The sequence below is a fragment of the Rhinoraja longicauda genome, chromosome 17 (genome assembly GCF_053455715.1).
Source record: "Rhinoraja longicauda isolate Sanriku21f chromosome 17, sRhiLon1.1, whole genome shotgun sequence".
Classification (NCBI taxonomy): Eukaryota; Metazoa; Chordata; class Chondrichthyes; order Rajiformes; family Arhynchobatidae; genus Rhinoraja; species Rhinoraja longicauda.
Genome location: NC_135969.1, coordinates 46,049,117 through 46,068,549, shown reverse-complemented (window position 1 = coordinate 46,068,549; position 19,433 = coordinate 46,049,117). Strand labels below are relative to the sequence as shown.

Sequence of the window (19,433 nt, the reverse complement as noted above, 5' to 3'; positions counted from 1 at the left end):
TTAACTAGACCTTCATAATTAAGTTTGCCATTGTTAATTAAGTCAACAGGGGTATGTTTCCACCCTGGCACCAAAGGTAATATTATTAATAAAAAGGCAAGTTCAAACATTCTAAGGTCTCCCTTAAGAAAGCAGGATGACGTGCCCAGTATATAAACCAGTAATATTTTAAAAAATAGAAATGAAACACCTCATATCCAAGAAACATAATGCACACATAACGACAAGGTAATTGACTCAAATGTCTTAAAATAAATCTCAAACAGGCATTATAAATATCTCTTGCATTGAATTAGAATTCTCCCATGATATTAACTAATAATTAGTTTGATATAACTGCCGTTATTTTCCAGTGCTTTCTGTATATCAGCATGTGATTGCTGGATATTCATTCCCAAATCAGTTGCACTGAATGTGCATATGGTAAAATCTACTTGGTCTACTCCATGTGCCAAATGTAGGTCTTGTTGCAAAATGCGTTTTGGAAGCACAACACCTTGCACAGATGCATCTAGAGTCATCCAGCACAGAAACAGGTCCATTGGCTCAACTTGCCCGTGCCAACCAACATATCCCATCTGCACTAGTCCCTCCTGCCCATGTTTGGCCTATATCCCTCCAAACCTTTCCTGTCCATGTACCTGTCCAAATGTCTTTCAGATGTTGTTATAGTACCTGCCACTTCCCATGGCAGCTCGTTCCATATACCCACCACCCTGATATATGATAGACTAAACTAACCTCTGTGTGAAAAAGTTCCCCCTCAGGTTCCTATTAAATCTTTCCCCTCTCACCTTAAACCTACGTCTTCTGGTTCTTCTTTGCTCTGCCCCGTGTAAAAGATTCTGTGCATCTACCCTATCTATTCCCCTCATGATCCTATACACCTCTATCGGATCACCCCTCGCCTCATGCACTCCAACTTGCATGTTTACTTTGCATGCTTAGTGCTATGAATCTGATTTTTAACTAAAGTGATTTTAGTCACAATTATTAATCCTAGAGTAACAACGGGTTCATAATTATTTGATATCCTTTGCTGGAAACAATAATTACAAATTAGATGAAAGCATCACCATAATTCCCTGTGCTTGTATCTGTGTGCCCATGTGAGGTACTTAAAATCATGTAAAGGCTACCCGCTCATTTTTCAATAATTAACGTCTGTAAACAGTTTCAGAACTATTTAGAGGTATTGCAATTTTATAATCACTTCCAAGATCCACATGTTTCTATTTATACGTTATTAAATGATAGATTGTTAGCCTCCGAACTACCTATACCAATATTAGCAGAGAGCCCTTATTGAATTTATATATCATTCATTTGCTATTTTAATGTAGACCTAAACTATTTATTAAGTATTAATCTAATATTACAGTTAATAGCTGTATCTTACTCTCTTAATAGCGAGTGTAAAATATTGTTTAAATGTTACAGCAGTCATGATCAAAAAGCTCCATTTCCAGTACTTAAAATGAAGTAACAATCGTAATACTGAAATTATTTAATTGCATTTATGTGCCTGTTGTTTATATATAAAACATCTGACTGATAAATGTGTAATGGTAAAAGTGTTACCTCCTGCTTATGTTGAGTAATGCTCAGTTCAGCAGAGTGAACAGCAGAAACTTGGGAATGACTGAGCCCTGATGCCCCATTATAGTTCCCTGATGAATGAGATTTCCCCATCTGCTGGGAATAACATTCTAAATCCATGCTAATGAAATAGCAATGATGTTGCAGCAACACCCCATTCTTTCCTTTCCTTTGATGGCCTGTTCCCCATTTGGAAGAGCATCCAGCAAAGTGGTTCTTTGGCCCACTGCTCAGTCCAATCAGTTTGGGAGATCCTTGCATGTTGTGTCCCACCTATTGAAGCCCAGTAGATGATGGTAAGTACCGTTGCAGATTATGGAATGAATGGTTGGAGGTTTCTGGCTGCTGGTTTTGGACTGTCAGCTGGAAAGCTCCACAGCCAATAACTGCTGCTGGAGACTTAGATCGCTGGAGCCATGGTTGGATTTCTTTTCCTATTCCCCTGCAAAAAATATTGCCAAGGTGTGGGGATGGACCTGGATTAGATAATTACTTGAACCTGAAAACGTAACCATGTTCATTCAGGTCAGGTTACCTCCAGTATTCTTCAGTTGTACCTGACCTGACACACTTGGTTTAGGGGATTGGCTTTATTTTATGTTACACTAGAGAAAAGTGGCTTAATGCTGCATTTACAAAGTGTTGATCCACCCAAGGCTTCCATGGTGCTTTTCACTGAAACACTCGTGTTCAATAAAGCTAATGAACATATTTCTTGAGGTATATTGATGAAAGTACTTTTAGTGAGATTACTTCCATGTAGAATTACCTTCCTGTTGAAGGAAATATAGAATCATGTGAGATTACATTATATAACAGTTTGCCCAAACTAAATGGGAGATTTTTTTAAATGTAAAGGTTCTAGTGGTTGTTTCAATATGCTCATGGTCATGACAACACTAGAAAATAAGAAATTATTTTTCACTGGCTCAAAAATTAGTATGGAAAAAACAATTATTTTCCAGATTAATGGTATTTGCAATAAAAACAGAAAATTGACTTTTCAATGTTCTGTATGGTTTTAACTTCACGGTTTGGGGATTTGGCCTCCACATGAAAGTAGACTGATTTTAAGTGAGTTTGAGTATTAAGATGAATGGTTAATATGAGTAAATTAGAATTATTTCTTGTCAGAAAGTACAAACAGCTATTTTTTTAAAGAATATATATATATTTTTTTAATAATTTTGGTTCCATGACAACTGCCTTCACACAATTTATTTTACCCTTCCCTACAGAAATATCATGTTCTCTCCCTGGCACAGTTGTAAAATTTACCCTCCCCTACAGTGTTATCATGTTTCCCTGCCCTACACAGTATTATCATGTTTCCCTGCATTACACAGTATTATCATGTTTCCCTGCACTACACAGTTTTATAATTTTCCCCTGCACAGTTTTATAATTTCTTGTGAGCAGCAAGCCTCTTGTTTCATCACTGACACGTGGTGAATACAAACTTCAGAGGATCCTCCACTGTCAGTCCCCTGACTGAAATCACTCTGAACCTTGTTAGTGATCTGTTTCCATGCATAAATGCTGCTAAACAGCCTGTGATGGGGAAGAGATGCCTTTGCAATTGGTTCTGCTTCCCGAGAGTCTATGGCAAAGTCGATATCAATGGCAGCATTCTGCCTCCCCAGAAATCACCCTTCCTGTGTGCACACACTACTTTCCTTATTCCATGTCTTTTTATAGAATTTAGATATTGCCTTTAAGCCTTGCATTTCCATAATGTGCAGCTACCTGTCTATTCCCTCTCCTCTCCACCGGTCCCCCCAACTAACATACACCATTCACAGTCAAAAATATACCATCTTTATTCCACATGGTGCCCCATTCTTCCACCACATAGAGTGCCATTCTTTTCCCCATTCCACACCGTTTTCCATGCCCTGCACTATAATCGTGTATTTCCTCCACCATACAATGCAACTTTTTCCAAACCATTTCAATGAGCCAATAATCTCTCCTATCTCTCACAAGCCCATTACATATGCTCTCTTGTGTGTCTGCTTTTGGTTCTTCAAAATCCGCATTGCAATGCTGATAAAAGGAAAAATATATATAAATTAGCCTGTGGTGAGCTAATTTCCTGTGAATTTCTTAAAATTTGATCTGCAGCAAGTTTGCAATCAAGATAACTCATTGAGTCAGAGTCATGCAGCACAGACAGAGGTCTTGGCCCAAATTGTCCATGCCAACCAAGATGCCCCACCTACACCTGCCCAAGTTTGGTCCATACCTCTCTAAACCTTTCCTATCCATGTACTTCTAAATTTTGTTATTGTACCTTCCTCAACTACTTCCTCTAGCAGCTCGTTCCAAAAAAGCTCGACCCACCCTCTGAGTGAAAATAATTGTTCATCAGGTGCTTATTAAATCCTTCCCCTCTCACCATAAACCTATGGCCTCTGGTTCCTGATTCCCCTACTCTGGGTAAAAGACTCACCGTACCTATTCCCCCTCGTGATTTTCCACAGCTCTGTAAGATCATACCTCAGCCTCCTGCGCTCCAAGGAATAAAGTCCGAGCCTGTCCAACCTTTCCCCATAGCTCAGGCCCTCGAGTCCTGACAACATCCCTGTAAATCTCCGTACTCTCTCCATTATGGCATCCAACATAACGTGTTTAGTTATTCTGGCTATCAAATCTGTCAGGGAGGTTTCAGAAGCGGGGTTTGAAGGCCAGGCCTTGCTGGGCTCACAAAGGCGTTTGGAGGTTGAAGAGAGGACTCAAGTCGGCAAACTCAGGCCCATAACCTGGGGCCAATGCTTGAACTGCTCTTCAGTAAAGCCAGCAAAAGCCTAGGCTTCAAATCCATTAGAAATGTTTTAAATTCAAATTATTCATTACTAACACTTAGAAATACTGTTCCATTTGACTATAAATCACATTAATTACAATTTATATGTTTCAATCAATTTTGCTATGCTGCAGGGAATTAACATGTACCAGAACAATCTGCTAAACCAGACGCTGACTATGATGAAAGGTTTGACACAAAAATGCAAATGAATAACAATATTTCAGCAGAACTGAGCCTGTTATAGTTCTGTTCTAATAATTATTATGTTGATATCTTTGTGGTTTACTTTGATCAGATTTAGTGAGGCTTTATGCAGGAGATGGAGGCACTGACTGTCTGATTGTAATTATCTTTTATTCTCTGCTGAAGAAAATAACTTCATAATCAGCTGCAGGGTAGAAAAGGAAAAACTGGAGAAAAACTTTATTTAAAACTAGACAAAGTGGACCCGTTGGGCCCAAACCTCTCCTGCATTGGTGCAGCACTCTGTCCTCCCCCCCCCCCCCTCTCTCCTCAATCCCTCCCCTCTCCCTTCTCCTCCCTTCGCCCCGCCCTCCTCCCCCTTCCCTCCTTTTAAACTTTAAAATGTGAATAACTTTAAAAATATAACACCGATTTCAATAAAACTACTTGCATTATCACTGAAGTGACAATGGAGAGTAAGGTGGGCCTGAAATTGTCACGCTATTGTGTACCGTTTTGGCTGAAGTTCAGTCACAAACAAGATAACAAACGAGAGGTTTAGTATATAGATATCACAGAAACAGGCCATTATAAACAGCATTCATGATGTTTATTCTCTGTGAACCATTTTAATCATTAGTCCATAATCATAATCTGCAATAACTAATTTATTTTCAAGTACACAATTAAATATGACAAAATTCTTCCAAACGTCAGTATATCTCGGCCAAGTTATTGCTATTAACCTATTTAAAGAGCATCGTAACCCTGCTGACTGAGAGGATCAAAGAAATTATTATTCAATGCAAAAGCCATATAGTCTCATGATTATGATTGTTTCTCTTACAACTGATATGTGTATGGCTAATAAAAGATAGCAAGGCCAATAACACAATGGGAATCTTTCCTCTCACCATCCTTGGGGCCAGAACCAAACCTGTGCACAGTGTACACTGCATCACCAGATGAAACCTGGATTTGATCAAGTGTTTCTGTTCAGAGTGCACAGTGCATGCAGTGTGTTCAGTAGCTGGCTGGCTGGCTGCTCTCAACACTAACTGAAATGGGCTCTGTTGGGAAGAGCACTTCTACAGAATTGAATCTGGATTACTTTGTTTCGTATGTGCACTGCTACAGTGTAGGTGCTTTATGTCTTTTAAAAAAAATGTTTATTGTAAGCATGGCACGTATTTGGCTTTCCTGTCTTTTATTACGGCTTTGAACAGTTTGCATAGAGTTAAGCACACAAATAACATGCGTACATTTCGGAAACCTAATTACTGGAACAAATTTGTACATTTTAGTGTTTGGAAAGCTTACAAAATACATCTTTGGAAAATATTTTTAATTGGAATATAAACTGAAAATGACAAATTTGGAACTGTACTAATCTGGGCACGGCTACATAATTAGGTCACAACTATATCATTAATATGATGCAACATGAAACCTTCACAGATCCTTTATTAATTGAGAAAAAATGCACTATAATACAAATAATTTAATTGTGGATGATGCTTCGTTGAACTTGACAAAATGTGGTTTCATGATTCAATTTATGCAAAAGGAAATATAGGTCTTGAGATTAGAAGATCTGTGAAACAGGGCTACTTTAACACTTGGAGTACAAAAATTATATTGCACCTTGTGATACAATAAAATATTTGAATTTAACAGTATAAATGTAAGAGAAATTTGTAAATTGTAAATGCTGAATATTAATCAGATAGCAAAATGGTGTAGTCCAATAAACACTGGCTGTCGATGGCACCCCTGAAGGTGACACTGTAGTAGTTCTCCTTTGTCTCAGAGTAGCTTATCTTTTATATGTCCTTTATTAATTTATAGTGTGCATGTCTTATTTTGATGGGAGCTATTGTCTCACCTTTATTGATCTTTGAAAAATGTGATAATTTAAAAAGCAGCTATTTGGTTTTTTTCTATTTCAGGGCATTTGTATGAGTCTAGGGTACAAGTGTGGTGATTGGTGTCAGTATGACAGGCAATAAAATTGTGGAATCCATGCTGGATAATTTAAAACATTGCTGAGTATTCCTGTAATTTTGGTTATTACAAACTCAATTAAATGTTTCTGTAATCTTTCAGCATGTTTAGAAATATCCAAACAAAAGAAAGAATTGTTTTACATGTTAGTTATCAATTATGAAAATGCTTGTGTGTATGTACGTTGGGTAAGTACTGAGAAGGGCTTGTCAAATCCAAGTGGTTTGTAGATACAGGGGCTCCCTGGGTTACAAAAGACTTATGCAAATCCAACTTCTGCAGATTCTCCTGTGTATTCTAAAACTTTTTTAAAGTTAGTAATAATGATATTTCATGGCATTCATTAATGACTGGATACAGTGTATATTCCATCTGTTTAACTCTAGGCAGCAGTAGGTGATAATTCAATTAATTATAGCAAGTGTGCGCAGAGTGATACATTATGGGTTACCGTACAAAACACCATTTCTGATTTCTGATTTTCTCAGGAACAGAACCCCTGTGTAACTGTCCGTAAGCATTCATATATAAAATTTAAATTATTTTTAAATATAACAAAGATGAATTTAAACAGGTAGCAAGAATCAATCCAGAATATCCTTTATTCTCCACTGAAAATTGGGTGAAGATTTGTTACGGTATTGAGGTCCCACCAAGTGGTGATTTAAACTGTTATTGTACACAGATGAGCAGGATACTCACTATAACATCAGGCAGTCTTGCAATAAACATTCATATCTGGCCACAGAAGTATAATTGGGCTACACCTGTAATTATCACCTGGCGTCTACAGGGCAAGCTGCAGTTGGTCATGGCAAACTTGTAGTGAGGAGAAGCCTGGACAGAATAGGGGGAGAAAGGTTGATAAATGGACCTTGCATGTGGACCTTTTGCTTTGCATGTGAAACAATAGGGTCAGGACTGCTGACAGTGGAATCAGGAATATTCATGGCCCAACAATCTGCCTCAACTCAACAAAAAATGACAGGAAGGCGGCAGGATGTTGGGATGGATCGTCTGGTTGTTATCTCAATGGAACGGTCTTCAGCAGCCCAGTGTAGTTAAAGGAGAGGGAAGCTGGAACAGGTGAGGCCCAAACTTCAATAGACAATAGACAATAGGTGCAGGAGTAGGCCATTCAGCCCTTCAAGCCAGCACCGCCATTCAATGCGATCATGGCTGATCACTCTCAATCAGTACCCCGTTCCTGCCTTCTCCCCATACCCCCTCACTCCGCTATCCTTAAGAGCTCTATCCAGCTCTCTCTTGAAAGCATCCAACGAACTGGCCTCCACTGCCTTCTGAGGCAGAGAATTCCACACCTTCACCACTCTGACTGAAAAAGTTCTTCCTCATCTCCGTTCTAAATGGCCTACCCCTTATTCTTAAACTGTGTCCCCTTGTTCTGGACTCCCCCAACATTGGGAACATGTTTCCTGCCTCTAATGTGTCCAATCCCCTAATTATCTTATATGTTTCAATAAGATCCCCCCTCATCCTTCTAAATTCCAGTGTATACAAGCCCAATCGCTCCAGCCTTTCAACATACGACAGTCCCGCCATTCCGGGAATTAACCTAGTGAACCTACGCTGCACGCCCTCCATAGCAAGAATATCCTTCCTCAAATTTGGAGACCAAAACTGCACACAGTACTCCAGGTGCGGTCTCACCAGGGCCCGGTACAACTGTAGAAGGACCTCTTTGCTCCTATACTCAACTCCTCTTGTTACGAAGGCCAACATTCCATTGGCTTTCTTCACTACCTGCTGTACCTGCATGCTTCCTTTCATTGACTGATGCACTAGGGCACCCAGATCTCGTTGAACTCCCCCTCCTCCTAACTTGACACCATTCAGATAATAATCTGCCTTTCTATTCTTACTTCCAAAGTGAATAACCTCACACTTATCTACATTAAACTGCATCTGCCATGTATCCGCCCACTCACACAACCTGTCCAAGTCACCCTGCAGCCTTATTGCATCTTCCTCACAATTCACACTACCCCCCAGCTTAGTATCATCTGCAAATTTGCTAATGGTACTTTTAATCCCTTCGTCTAAGTCATTAATGTATATTGTAAATAGCTGGGGTCCCAGCACCGAGCCTTGCGGTACCCCACTAGTCACTGCCTGCCATTCTGAAAGGGACCCATTTATCCCCATTCTTTGCTTTCTGTCTGTCAACCAACTTTCTATCCATGTCAGTACCCTACCCCCAATACCATGTGCTCTAATTTTGCCCACTAATCTCCTATGTGGGACCTTGTCGAAGGCTTTCTGAAAGTCGAGGTACACCACATCCACCGGCTCTCCCCTGTCAATTTTCCTAGTTACATCCTCAAAAAATTCCAGTAGATTAGTCAAGCACGATTTCCCCTTCGTAAATCCATGTTGAGTTGGAACGATCCTGTTACTGCGATCCAAATGCTCCGCAATTTCGTCTTTTATAATTGACTCCAGCATCTTCCCCACCACTGATGTCAGACTAACTGGTCTATAATTTCCCGTTTTCTCTCTCCCTCCTTTCTTGAAAAGTGGGATAACATTAGCTACCCTCCAATCCACAAGAACTGACCCGGAATCTATAGAACATTGGAAAATAATCACTAATGCGTCCACAATTTCTAGAGCCACCTCCTTAAGCACCCTGGGATGCAGACCATCAGGCCCTGGGGATTTATCAGCCTTGAGTCCCATTAGTCTACCCAAAACTTTTTCCTGCCTAATGTGGATTTCCTCCAGTTCCTCTGTCACCCTAGGATCTCTGTAGAGGTAGAGGTGAATCGGACAGTACCCTAGCATGGGGAAGGAAGCTGTTCCTGAGTGGTGGGCAGTTTCAAGCTTCTGTACTTTCTGCTGGACAGGAGTAGGGAGATGAAGGAATGAACGGGATGGGACAAGTCTGTGATAATGTTAGCTGTTTATCCAAGGCAGGCACAGGAAGCAGGTGACTCAGGCTTTCCCACCCACCCTGGTAACGTTTCACCCCATTGACTTTCCCTTCCTTCCCAACACTCTGTGCAAGTGCATGAATGATGAACAATTTATGGTTAAGTACTAATGGCACCTCAAGGTATAAAACGGATTCATCAGCAGTCTAATGTAACAGAAATATCTAGCATAATATCAATCTCACCTTAAAATGAAAGTTGTTAATTGGCACCTTGTGTGGTCATTTTAAATAATAACCATAATTCTAACATTTTCATGTACGTGCACATGAGGGGAGAACAATTTCAAATATCAGTTTAAAAAAAACTTTTTTATTGTCTCTTGCTGAACTTACAAATAATAATAATAATAATAATAATAATAATGCATTACATTTATATAGCGCTTTTCAAACACTCAAAGACGCTTTACAGGGATTACTAGAACATAGAGAAGAAAATAAATAGATAAATAAGTAAACGAACAGAAAAAGGAGACAGAAGGTGAGGTGACGGTCAGTGGTTGAAGGCAGTGCTGAACAGGTGAGACTTCAGTGATGTTTTGAATGTGGTGAGTGAGGAGGAGTCTCTGACGGTTTGGGGTAGTGAGTTCCAGAGGGTGGGAGCAGCGATGGAGAAAGCCCTGTCCCCCCAGGATCTGAGTTTGGTCCGGATGGGGGGAGGGGACAGGAGGTTGGCAGCAGCAGAGCGGAGGGTGCAGGTGGGAGTGTGTCTGTGGAGGAGGTCAGTCAGGTAGGATGGGGCCAGGTTATGGAGGGCTTTGTAGGTCATGAGGAGGATTTTGTACTGGATTCTCTGGGGGATGGGGAGCCAGTGGAGCTTGTAAAGGACGGGGGTGATATGGTCACGGATCGGGGAGTGGGTGAGTAGACGGGCAGCGGAGTTTTGAATGTATTGAAGTTTACTAATGATTTTTGAGGGTGAGCCATAGAGGAGGCTGTTGCAGTAGTCCAGACGGGAGGTGATGAAGGCGTGGATGAGGGTTAATGACAAGAAGATTCTGATTGAGAACCGTTAAACAAGATGTTATAGCTCAATCGTGGATCAGAGTTATTTCAGGAAAATGAAACAAAATAAAATGAAATCAGCAGAGGTTTACATCATTTAACTTTCTCCTTTGTGCTAAATTTTTAAACTCTGACATTGCTTTGCCCTTTTAATCCTCTACGCATGTGCACTGTAAATACTTTCAAAGGTAAACCAAATTCTGAAAATGCTCAGCAGGTCAGCAGCCATGTGTAGTGAAGGAATACAGTGTGGAAACAGGCCCTTGGGCCCAACTTGCCCACACCGGCCAACATGTCCCAGCTATACTAGTCCCACCTGCCTGCACTTGGTTCATATCCTTCCAAACTTGTCCTATCCATGTACCTTTTTAACTGTTTCTTAAATGTTGGGATAGTCCCAGCCTCAACTACCTCCTCTGGCAGCTTGTTCCATACACCCACCACCCTCTGTGTGAAAAAGTTATCCCTCAGATTCCTATTAAATCTTTTCCCCTTCACCTTGACCCTATGTCCCCTGGTCCTCGATTCCCCTACTCTGGGCAAGTGGTTCTGTGCATCTACCTCTCATTAAGTTACTGTTTAACTTTGTATCGGAAGGTTCCTGGTTTAAATCAGTCTGAAGAAGGGTCTCGACCCGAAACGTCACCCATTCCTTCTCTCCGGACATGCTGCCTGTCCCGCTGAGTTACTCCAACATTTTGTGTCTACCTAATGTTTAACTTCGTTTCTCTCAGTTAGATGTAGAACAACATGAAGAGGTTAGATGAAACGTAAAACACTGGCAAGGATTGCTCGGGTCAAATAACTCTTCCTGCTGAATATTTTCAACACTTTTTATTTTACATTTCCAGCATCAAAACTGTTACTCTTTTGTGACCAAATACCAACTACATGCCAATGATCTAACAATATGAGATAAACCTGTACAAATGCAGTAGGACAGAGTTCCAATCACTAAACCTCTAATGTGCCTGTGCCCACTTTGACCCTACAGATAGATGCCAGATAGTTAAAGGTCAGCCATGGTTCCTTCATGCTACAAGTGTGCAGCACTACTGGGTTTCAGGGCTCAGTAGTCAATGAGAACGTTGCTGGAGGCTGAGTTTATCACTGGAGCATTGATCGCTGACTGAATCCACCAAGAATTAAATTAAATGTTTGAACAAAGCTTCCCTTAACTGCATCAGCCAGGGGAAGGTTACTGTGCAGGCTTCGAAAAGTTTGAAAATATCTTTGTGATCTTCGGAATAATTCCAAAATTCAGAGAGTACAATTTTATAAAGAGACACAGTTGTTCAGGAAACATTTTTGATTAGCCAAAAGGGAAGGAATCGCAGGGTGAGACTAGGCTAACTCAGGACGGCAAACAGTACGGTTATTAAAACAAAATCCTGTGCTCAATAAACAGACATAGAGAAAAAAAAGACAGGAAATTTTGCCAAAATATTAGTTCCGCCCAATTCTAGTCTGCAGGCTGTAGAAAAGACATGAAACGGAATTGGAAATTTAGCATTCAGTTGAGTCTGACAATAGACTCCATTCCAGTGGATGCAATACTGGACTACATGAGGTACATATTACAGAAACATGCTGTTTGGCCTGAACAATCCTTGCCTATGTTTCTTTCCAATGAAGCCTCTTCTTGTCTCTGCTCATCGAAAGTTGGGTGAGTATGCGTGCTTCTGGAGTGGCGGAGGGAGTGCCAATTTTTAATCTCCAAAGAAGTGCATTTTGGAAAGGTTTGCATTTTCATGATAACTCTACAAGCTGTTGGACAATAGGCAGCTGTGAGGTTTGGGGGGGGGGGGGGGGTAAGGATGGCATTCACAGAGGTGTGGATAAATGAGCTGGTGTTCGTTCAAGAGAAGATTTGATGGGGGGTGTAAAATTGTGAAGGATTTAGATGGAGTAATAAAGAAGTTGATTCAAATGGCTGAAAGGCAGGAATTTAATGAAAATGACAACCCCGAAGTATTTGAAATGAAACGTCACGCCTAATTAGTGGTTTGGATTTGGAATGCTTGATAGAATAGTGGATATCAATACAAGTGTAATCTCCAAGTTGAACTGAATCAACACTTGAAGAGACAATTGCAGGATAATAAAATAAAGCAGGGGAGCAGATCTAGTAGAATTGCTCTTTGAAGGAGCCACAGAGATCTGTGTGGATGCATCCCGTTCTGCACTTCCTATAATCTATAGCACTCAGCAGAAAAGCAGCAGGTCTTCTAACAATAACTCAGGATGCTTTACAGTGTGTCCACTTTGTTGCGTGCTTTGTTTCCCCTGGTGCTTCCCCTGGCAATGTTATAAATGCTCTGTTGTGCCTTGCTCTAGGATTTGCTGTGGTGACAGATGTGATCAGGTTAGTTGTCGCATGTCAGCAAGCTCCTGACTTACCACTGCCTTCGCCAGGTGCATGGAAGGTTCTTCCACCTGCAGCTGCTCTGTTGACTGCTAATATTTAATCAACGGCTAGCTTGGGTTTGTGTCTTTGTGTTAGGTAGCTGGACTCCGTAACCTCTTTAACTCTATATCCTCTGCTGCTAAAAGTGCCCGTAGCTGTGTTTAGGAAGTCTGCAATGCAGCTGCCTGGAAATATCCCTGGGAATCCCAGATAATGATACTGACTACTATTCTATCATGTAATCACAAATGACTCCATGAAAATCAATGTACACTGTTGTTTTAGACTCTCCAGCTAATGTTATTTGTTAATTTGAAGTCTTATTAAGGGGTTGGACACGTTAGAGGCAGGAAACATGTTCCCAATGTTGGTGGAGTCCAGAACAAGGGGCCACAGTTTAAGAATAAGGGGTAGGCCATTTAAAACTGAGATGAGGAAAAACTTTTTCAGTCAGAGAGTTGTGAATCTGTGGAATTCTCTGCCTCAGAAGGCAGTGGAGGCCAATTCTCTGAATGCATTCAAGAGAGAGCTAGATAGAGCTCTTAAGGATAGCGGAGTCAGGAGGTATGGGGAGAAGGCAGGAACGGGGTACTGATTGAGAATGATCAGCCATGATCACATTGAATGGCGGTGCTGGCTCGAAGGGCCGAATGGTCTCCTCCTGCACCTATTGTCTATTGTCTATTATTTAGGTGGTCTCATGAGTTCACGTGCTGGTTCTCAAGTCAAGGAATAACAATAGAAAATGCTGAAAACAAGTAGCATGTCAGGCAGCATTGGTGGAAAGAGGAACATTTCTAATCCGGACCCTTCATCAGAACTCATTTTCCTTGAGCTTCATTCCCATTGTTCTATTTTCACACCTAACACTTCCTTATCTCTGTATCTCTCTCTCCCCCGACAGTCTGAAGAAGGGTCTTGTCCCAAAACATCACCCATTCCTTCTCTCCAGAGATGCTGCCTGTCCCGCTGAGTTACTCTAGCATTTTGTGACTATAGAAAGAGAGATGTTAGTCGAGATGGTAGAGAACGTGGGAGAGGGTGATGGATGAACAAAGGGAATTCTCTAATGGGGTGAAATAACCTGGTAGTAAAGGGACATGTGATTTGTACCCAACCTTCAACTACGTAAGAGATTTGATAATAGAACACTTCGGCAGTCTGACCAAGATGTTACGGTGTAGAGGTTGGGTGTGGCTGAGATATTCGACAGGCAAAAGTTGATATAATTTTCCAGGCTGCCCAAGATGGAGAGCTGGCCTGATACTGCATCAGCCCTTGGCTAATATCAATGTTTGGGGTAGGATCCATAAACATATAAGAGAAATCTTGTGCCTGTCATTAGCCCATACCCACGACTCAACTTTGGGATTCTTAAACTGCTATTAAGTCAATTAGGAAATATTTTTAAAGTTCTGAAAACTCACTGTGCATGCTGCCCCGGGGCCAAAATATTCCATTAATTCCCCACTCTTGCATCCCCTTCTTCTCCCTCAGGCATGATTGGAAAGACAAGTTAACCTCTCCAGTCTGTAAAGAGAGAGCAGTAGTTCATGCAGCTAATGTGCGTAATGCTGAGGCACAGTATTCAGCCAGACACAGACTCCTGCCTCAGGATTACCTCTAGATCCATTTTGTTCCTGGTTCTGGGGGCTGATGGGTTTATCCCCAATGTGTTTAATGCATCCATGTGTACAGTGTTACCTTAGTGAAATGAAAGCAGAAATTGCTTTTAAGATCAGTCAGTAAATTAACTTAGAGTGAAGATAGACACAAAAAGCTGGAGTAACTCAGCGGGCCAGGCAGCATCTCTGGAGAGAAGGAAGGGATGACGTTTCAGGTTGAGACCCTTCTTCAGACTGGTTAGGGATAAGGGAAACGAGAGATACAACTTGACGCGACAGTTATCAAAATGAACTAGTGGATGAGAAAACACGGCAAGTCATAAATCATGCAACAGGTTAACCTGACCTTTTCCGGTTATCCTTCTGGTTCTGACCAGCGCTGAGCTTTAAGTTGCATTAGCTTTCCTTCCCATGTTGGGCCAGTTCCCATCCATACCTGCACCGATCTTGCTTACGTAGCAAGAAGAATGGTCCCTGATCACTTCCTTAAGCCAGTGGTTAATAAGTGGATGCAGCGGTAGAGTTGCTGCCTGAAAATACCAGAGACCCGGGTTCAATCCTGACTACGGATGCTGTCTGTATGGAGTTTGTACGTTCTCCCCATGACCTGCTTGGGTTTTCTCCGGGTGCTCCGGTTTCCTCCCACACTGCAAAAATGTACAGGTCTGTAGGTTATTTGGCTTGGTGTAAATGTAAAAAGTCCCTAGTGTGTGTGGGATAGTGTTAATGTGCAGGGATTGCTGGTTGGTGTAGACTTGGAGGGCCGAAAGGCCTGTTTCCGCGCTGTATCTCTAAACTAAACTAAAATTATAACCTGAGACAGCCTCCCAAAAATATAAATGTCAATTAACTTGTGGTTTATGCATTTTTCAACTGTCTTAAGTTGTCTTAAGTAGTCTTAAGCAGCTGTCTTAACTAGGCATGGGGCCTGTCAGATCTGCAAATGAAACCACCACTGCTAGGAGTGGTAATTATAATTCAGTTATATCAAGCAGAATCTGAGCCTTTGGGAATGTTTGGCAGATGTTAACATCTTTTAATAACATATTGTCATATTGTTTTCCGAGGAGTACTACTCCCCAAAATCCACAGCTCTCAGGATCCTTTCCTGCTGGTTTTGTCAATGAGGCAAGTTGCCTGGAATTTTACTAAAACAGGAGAGCTACCTGTGGAGGCAATGACTTACCCAAATAATGTATTTGAGACACAAAATCCAGGTATAGAATCAGCCTGTTAGAGGATCACGGAAACATTGAATTTGGCAGCAGGGAATGGGGTTGTGACAGGCGACGGGCTCAGCCTGATGTGGTTAAATTTCCACTGAAATAGACGGCGTAATCTGAGGTGAATCTGGGGGTGTTGGCATTGAATCATGCCTCGATGTTCTGGTTTATGTAAGATAGAACTAATCACTGCAGTGCCATCAACAATTGCTTCTGGGCTACTTCATTCCTGGAACTGTGAGCTGATGAATTAACACCACTGGGTGACTTAAACGTGCACCCACGAATACTTCAATCCTTTAGCAAGTTTACTGAGTCACTTTCATGAAATGGAAGCAGAAATTGCATTAAAAGACTACAGAGTGACTTATTTTCAAAGTTAATTTGCGTCACTGAACATTACACTTCCTTGTGGATAAGAAAATTGTGCCAGGTCATCAATCATAATGGGCCACTTATCGTGGCATTTGCAGATCTCACATTGCATGAGGGGTGGAGTACATTAGACAGGGAGTAATGCTGCAGTTACGCAGGCAAAGCAGGAGGATACTTATCTTGGAGTCAGGGTAGTGGAGATAGATTGGGTTAATTCCTGAATAAAGAGAACGTCCCGTAAGAAGAAAGAGTGTTTGATTGGCCTATATTTTTTGAAATTTGGAAGAACAATAGACAATAGGTGCAGGAGGAGGCCATTCGGCCCTTCGAGCCAGCACCGCCATTCAATGTGATCATGGCTGATCATTCTCAATCAGTACCCCGTTCCTGCCTTCTCCCCATACCCCCTGACTCTGCTATCCTTAAGAGCTCTATCTAGCTCTCTCTTGAATGCATTCAGAGAATTGGCCTCCATTGCCTTCTGAGGCAGAGAATTCCACAGATTCACAACTCTCTGACTGAAAAAGCTTTTCCTCATCTCAGTTCTAAATGGCCTACCCCTTATTCTTAAACTGTGGCCCCTTGTTCTGGACTCCCCCAACCTGTCAAGGATTTACAGAATTGTAAAAGTTGCTGCGGGATTAACAATATAGATGGTGGTGACGATAGACACAAAATGCTGGTGTAACTCGGTGGGTCAGGCAGCATCTCTGGAGCACGTGGATAGGTGACCTTTCGGGTCAAAACCCTTCTTCAGACTGCACTCTGACCCGAAACATCACCTATTCCTTTTCTCCAGAGACGCTGCCTGACCCGCCGTGTTATTCCAGCATTCTGTGCCTATCTACAGTATAAAGCAACATCTGGAGTTTCTACCTACACATTGTAGAATGAGGAGTTGAGTATAGAAGCAAAGAGTTCCTTCTGCAGTTGTACAGGGGCCTAGTGATACCACACCTGGAGTATTGTGCAGTTTTGGTCTCCAAATTTGAGGAAGGATATTCTTGCTATTGAGGGCGTGCAGCGTAGGTTCATTAGGTTAATTCCCGGAATGGCGGGATAGTCGTCTGTTGAAAGACTGGAGCGAATGGGCTTGTATACACTGGGATTTAGAAGGATGAGAGGGGATCTTATTGAAACATATAAGATTATTAAGGGATTGGACACGTCAGAGGCAGGAAACATGTTCCCAATATTGGGGGAGTCCAGAATCAGGGGCCACAATTTAAGAATAAGGGGTAGGCCATTTAGAACAGAGATGAGGAAAAACGTTTTCAGTCAGAGAGTTGTAAATCTGTGGAATTCATTGCCTCAGAAGGCAGTGGAGGCCAGTTCTCTGAATGCTTTAAAGAGAATGTTGCTCCTATCTTATGATCTTATGACCTCCCCTGTAGTATCCTTGAAGGTTTTTGTTACATGTGGAGTCCAAGGTGTCATTGGCTGGCCAAAACTTCACATGTCTGTGCAATGCCCTTTGGCCAGGTGGAAAAATGTGGTCGCTGATTGATATTGCCAGCAATAAAATGACTTGTGCTCTGCCCAATACAATAACAAGCACTAAGATCCTCCTTCCTACCATTGGCTTGTAATTCTTTCCTCTGGTAATCTGGTGTTCACTGCACTCCATCTTTGCCATTTCACTGTTTATCTGACTCCTCACTACATTTCTTCCTCTTTGACCAACACAAGAATATAGAAATTGGAGAATATGCAGAAAATCAAAGGGCTGGGGTGAATAATCTGGATAGGGAGTAATCACAGATTAGGGGTGAGAGTAATTGGGAGAGGGAAGGAGTTAAATTGATCTGTATAATGGTTGAATCAGCCTGGTGCCACAATTAGGCTACTCCATTGAAATCACTGGTGCCAGAGATCAAACAACTAATTCACAATCACCTTACCACTGCTACCCGTTTGTAAAGAGCAACACATCAAAATCAAAGTTAGATGGCAGTGAAAGTGAACACCGTGTTCCAGTGAGACTCATTAATTGACGACAACACTGATTTTTTTTTAATTTGCAAGATATGCTTCTTGCTTATGCTCACGAGTTACAAGTCATGATCTAGAAGTGCAGATTGTACTGGAGAAGTTAGTAACACATGACACACATCCGATAATGTTGAATGAGCAAAATAAAACATGACATCTGTCCTAATGTGAATCTTGACAGTAAGTGCCTTGTTCAGTTTTCTGAGATTGGGACTTCAATAGGAAATGAGTACAAACACTTTTAAATATAAAAAGTGTGTACAAGTTTTTTTTAATGCTAAGATGAGTTGAATTTGTTTTTTAGCTCACAGTTTGCAAACAAACAAAAGTTTGCCCATTTTTATAGTTTTATAGAGAATCGATTTATTATGAGAACTTTATAAAAATGAGGACTGTTTACTGAAATTGATGTTTGGGACAAATTTCATTTTTGTATGCAATGCCTTCTGTATAATCTGCTGACCTCCAGAGGTAAGTGTGTTCAACCTTGAACCCCATGCTTCAACAAGCATGATGGAACATTAGTTCTGACCTACACTCTCTCACAAGTTAAGCCATGAGGACAAGAGAAAATTGTTGCCTTTGGGGAGAGAGTGGGATTAAAACTCATGCCAATCTTATGTACCTCCTTTGGTGCATAAACATTAGCATGGGGCCAAAAGCAGTCCACTTATTCATCAGCTTAGTGAAAGAATAATGTGGGATATCATTGTGAAGTGACATTTCTAGATAACATATTTTATTTTATAGGCTGGGCTTAGAACACTACATGACATTGGACCTGAAATTCGTAGAGCAATTTCATGTGATCTACAGGAAGAGGATATTATAGAGGGGGCTCGAGAAGAGGATGAGGATATATACAGAGTAAGTTAACCCCTTTGGAAGTTCCCACTTATTCCCAACATTCAATGACATGAATCACCAAACGATTGTTATGGTGGCTCAACGTAGTTACCTGAATGAATGCTTGAACCGGTTTCCCTGTGATAGCAATGTCTGTACATGAAACCCTCATTGGGGAAGGGTATAATTGCTGGATTGTGTGTTTGGTGAGGCAGTACCCTTCATGTTAGTATTTTCAATCATCTAGAAATAATGTCCGTGCTTTACCAAGAACTGTCACTACCCTAACGTTCACTGGCATGATGAGATCATCATTTGCTGATGTCAACATTTTTTTGCTGCAGTCCCAAGAAATTCAATAGTTTTTTTTCAATATTACATAATTATTTTTTTTTAAATTTGCCTGTGA

General features: G+C 41.2%; 1 protein-coding gene across 8 annotated transcripts in view; it reads left to right on the top strand.

Annotated features, from left to right (window-relative positions):
- Window positions 1–19,433, top strand: part of LOC144601975 (voltage-dependent L-type calcium channel subunit alpha-1D-like) — a 282,505-nt gene that overhangs the window by 242,237 nt on the left and 20,835 nt on the right. For all 8 annotated transcript variants that reach the window (XM_078414647.1, XM_078414644.1, XM_078414648.1 and 5 more), the window contains one exon: window positions 18,929–19,045. In XM_078414647.1, the coding sequence (XP_078270773.1) occupies window positions 18,929–19,045 (117 nt within the window). The remainder of the gene's footprint in view (window positions 1–18,928; window positions 19,046–19,433) is intronic.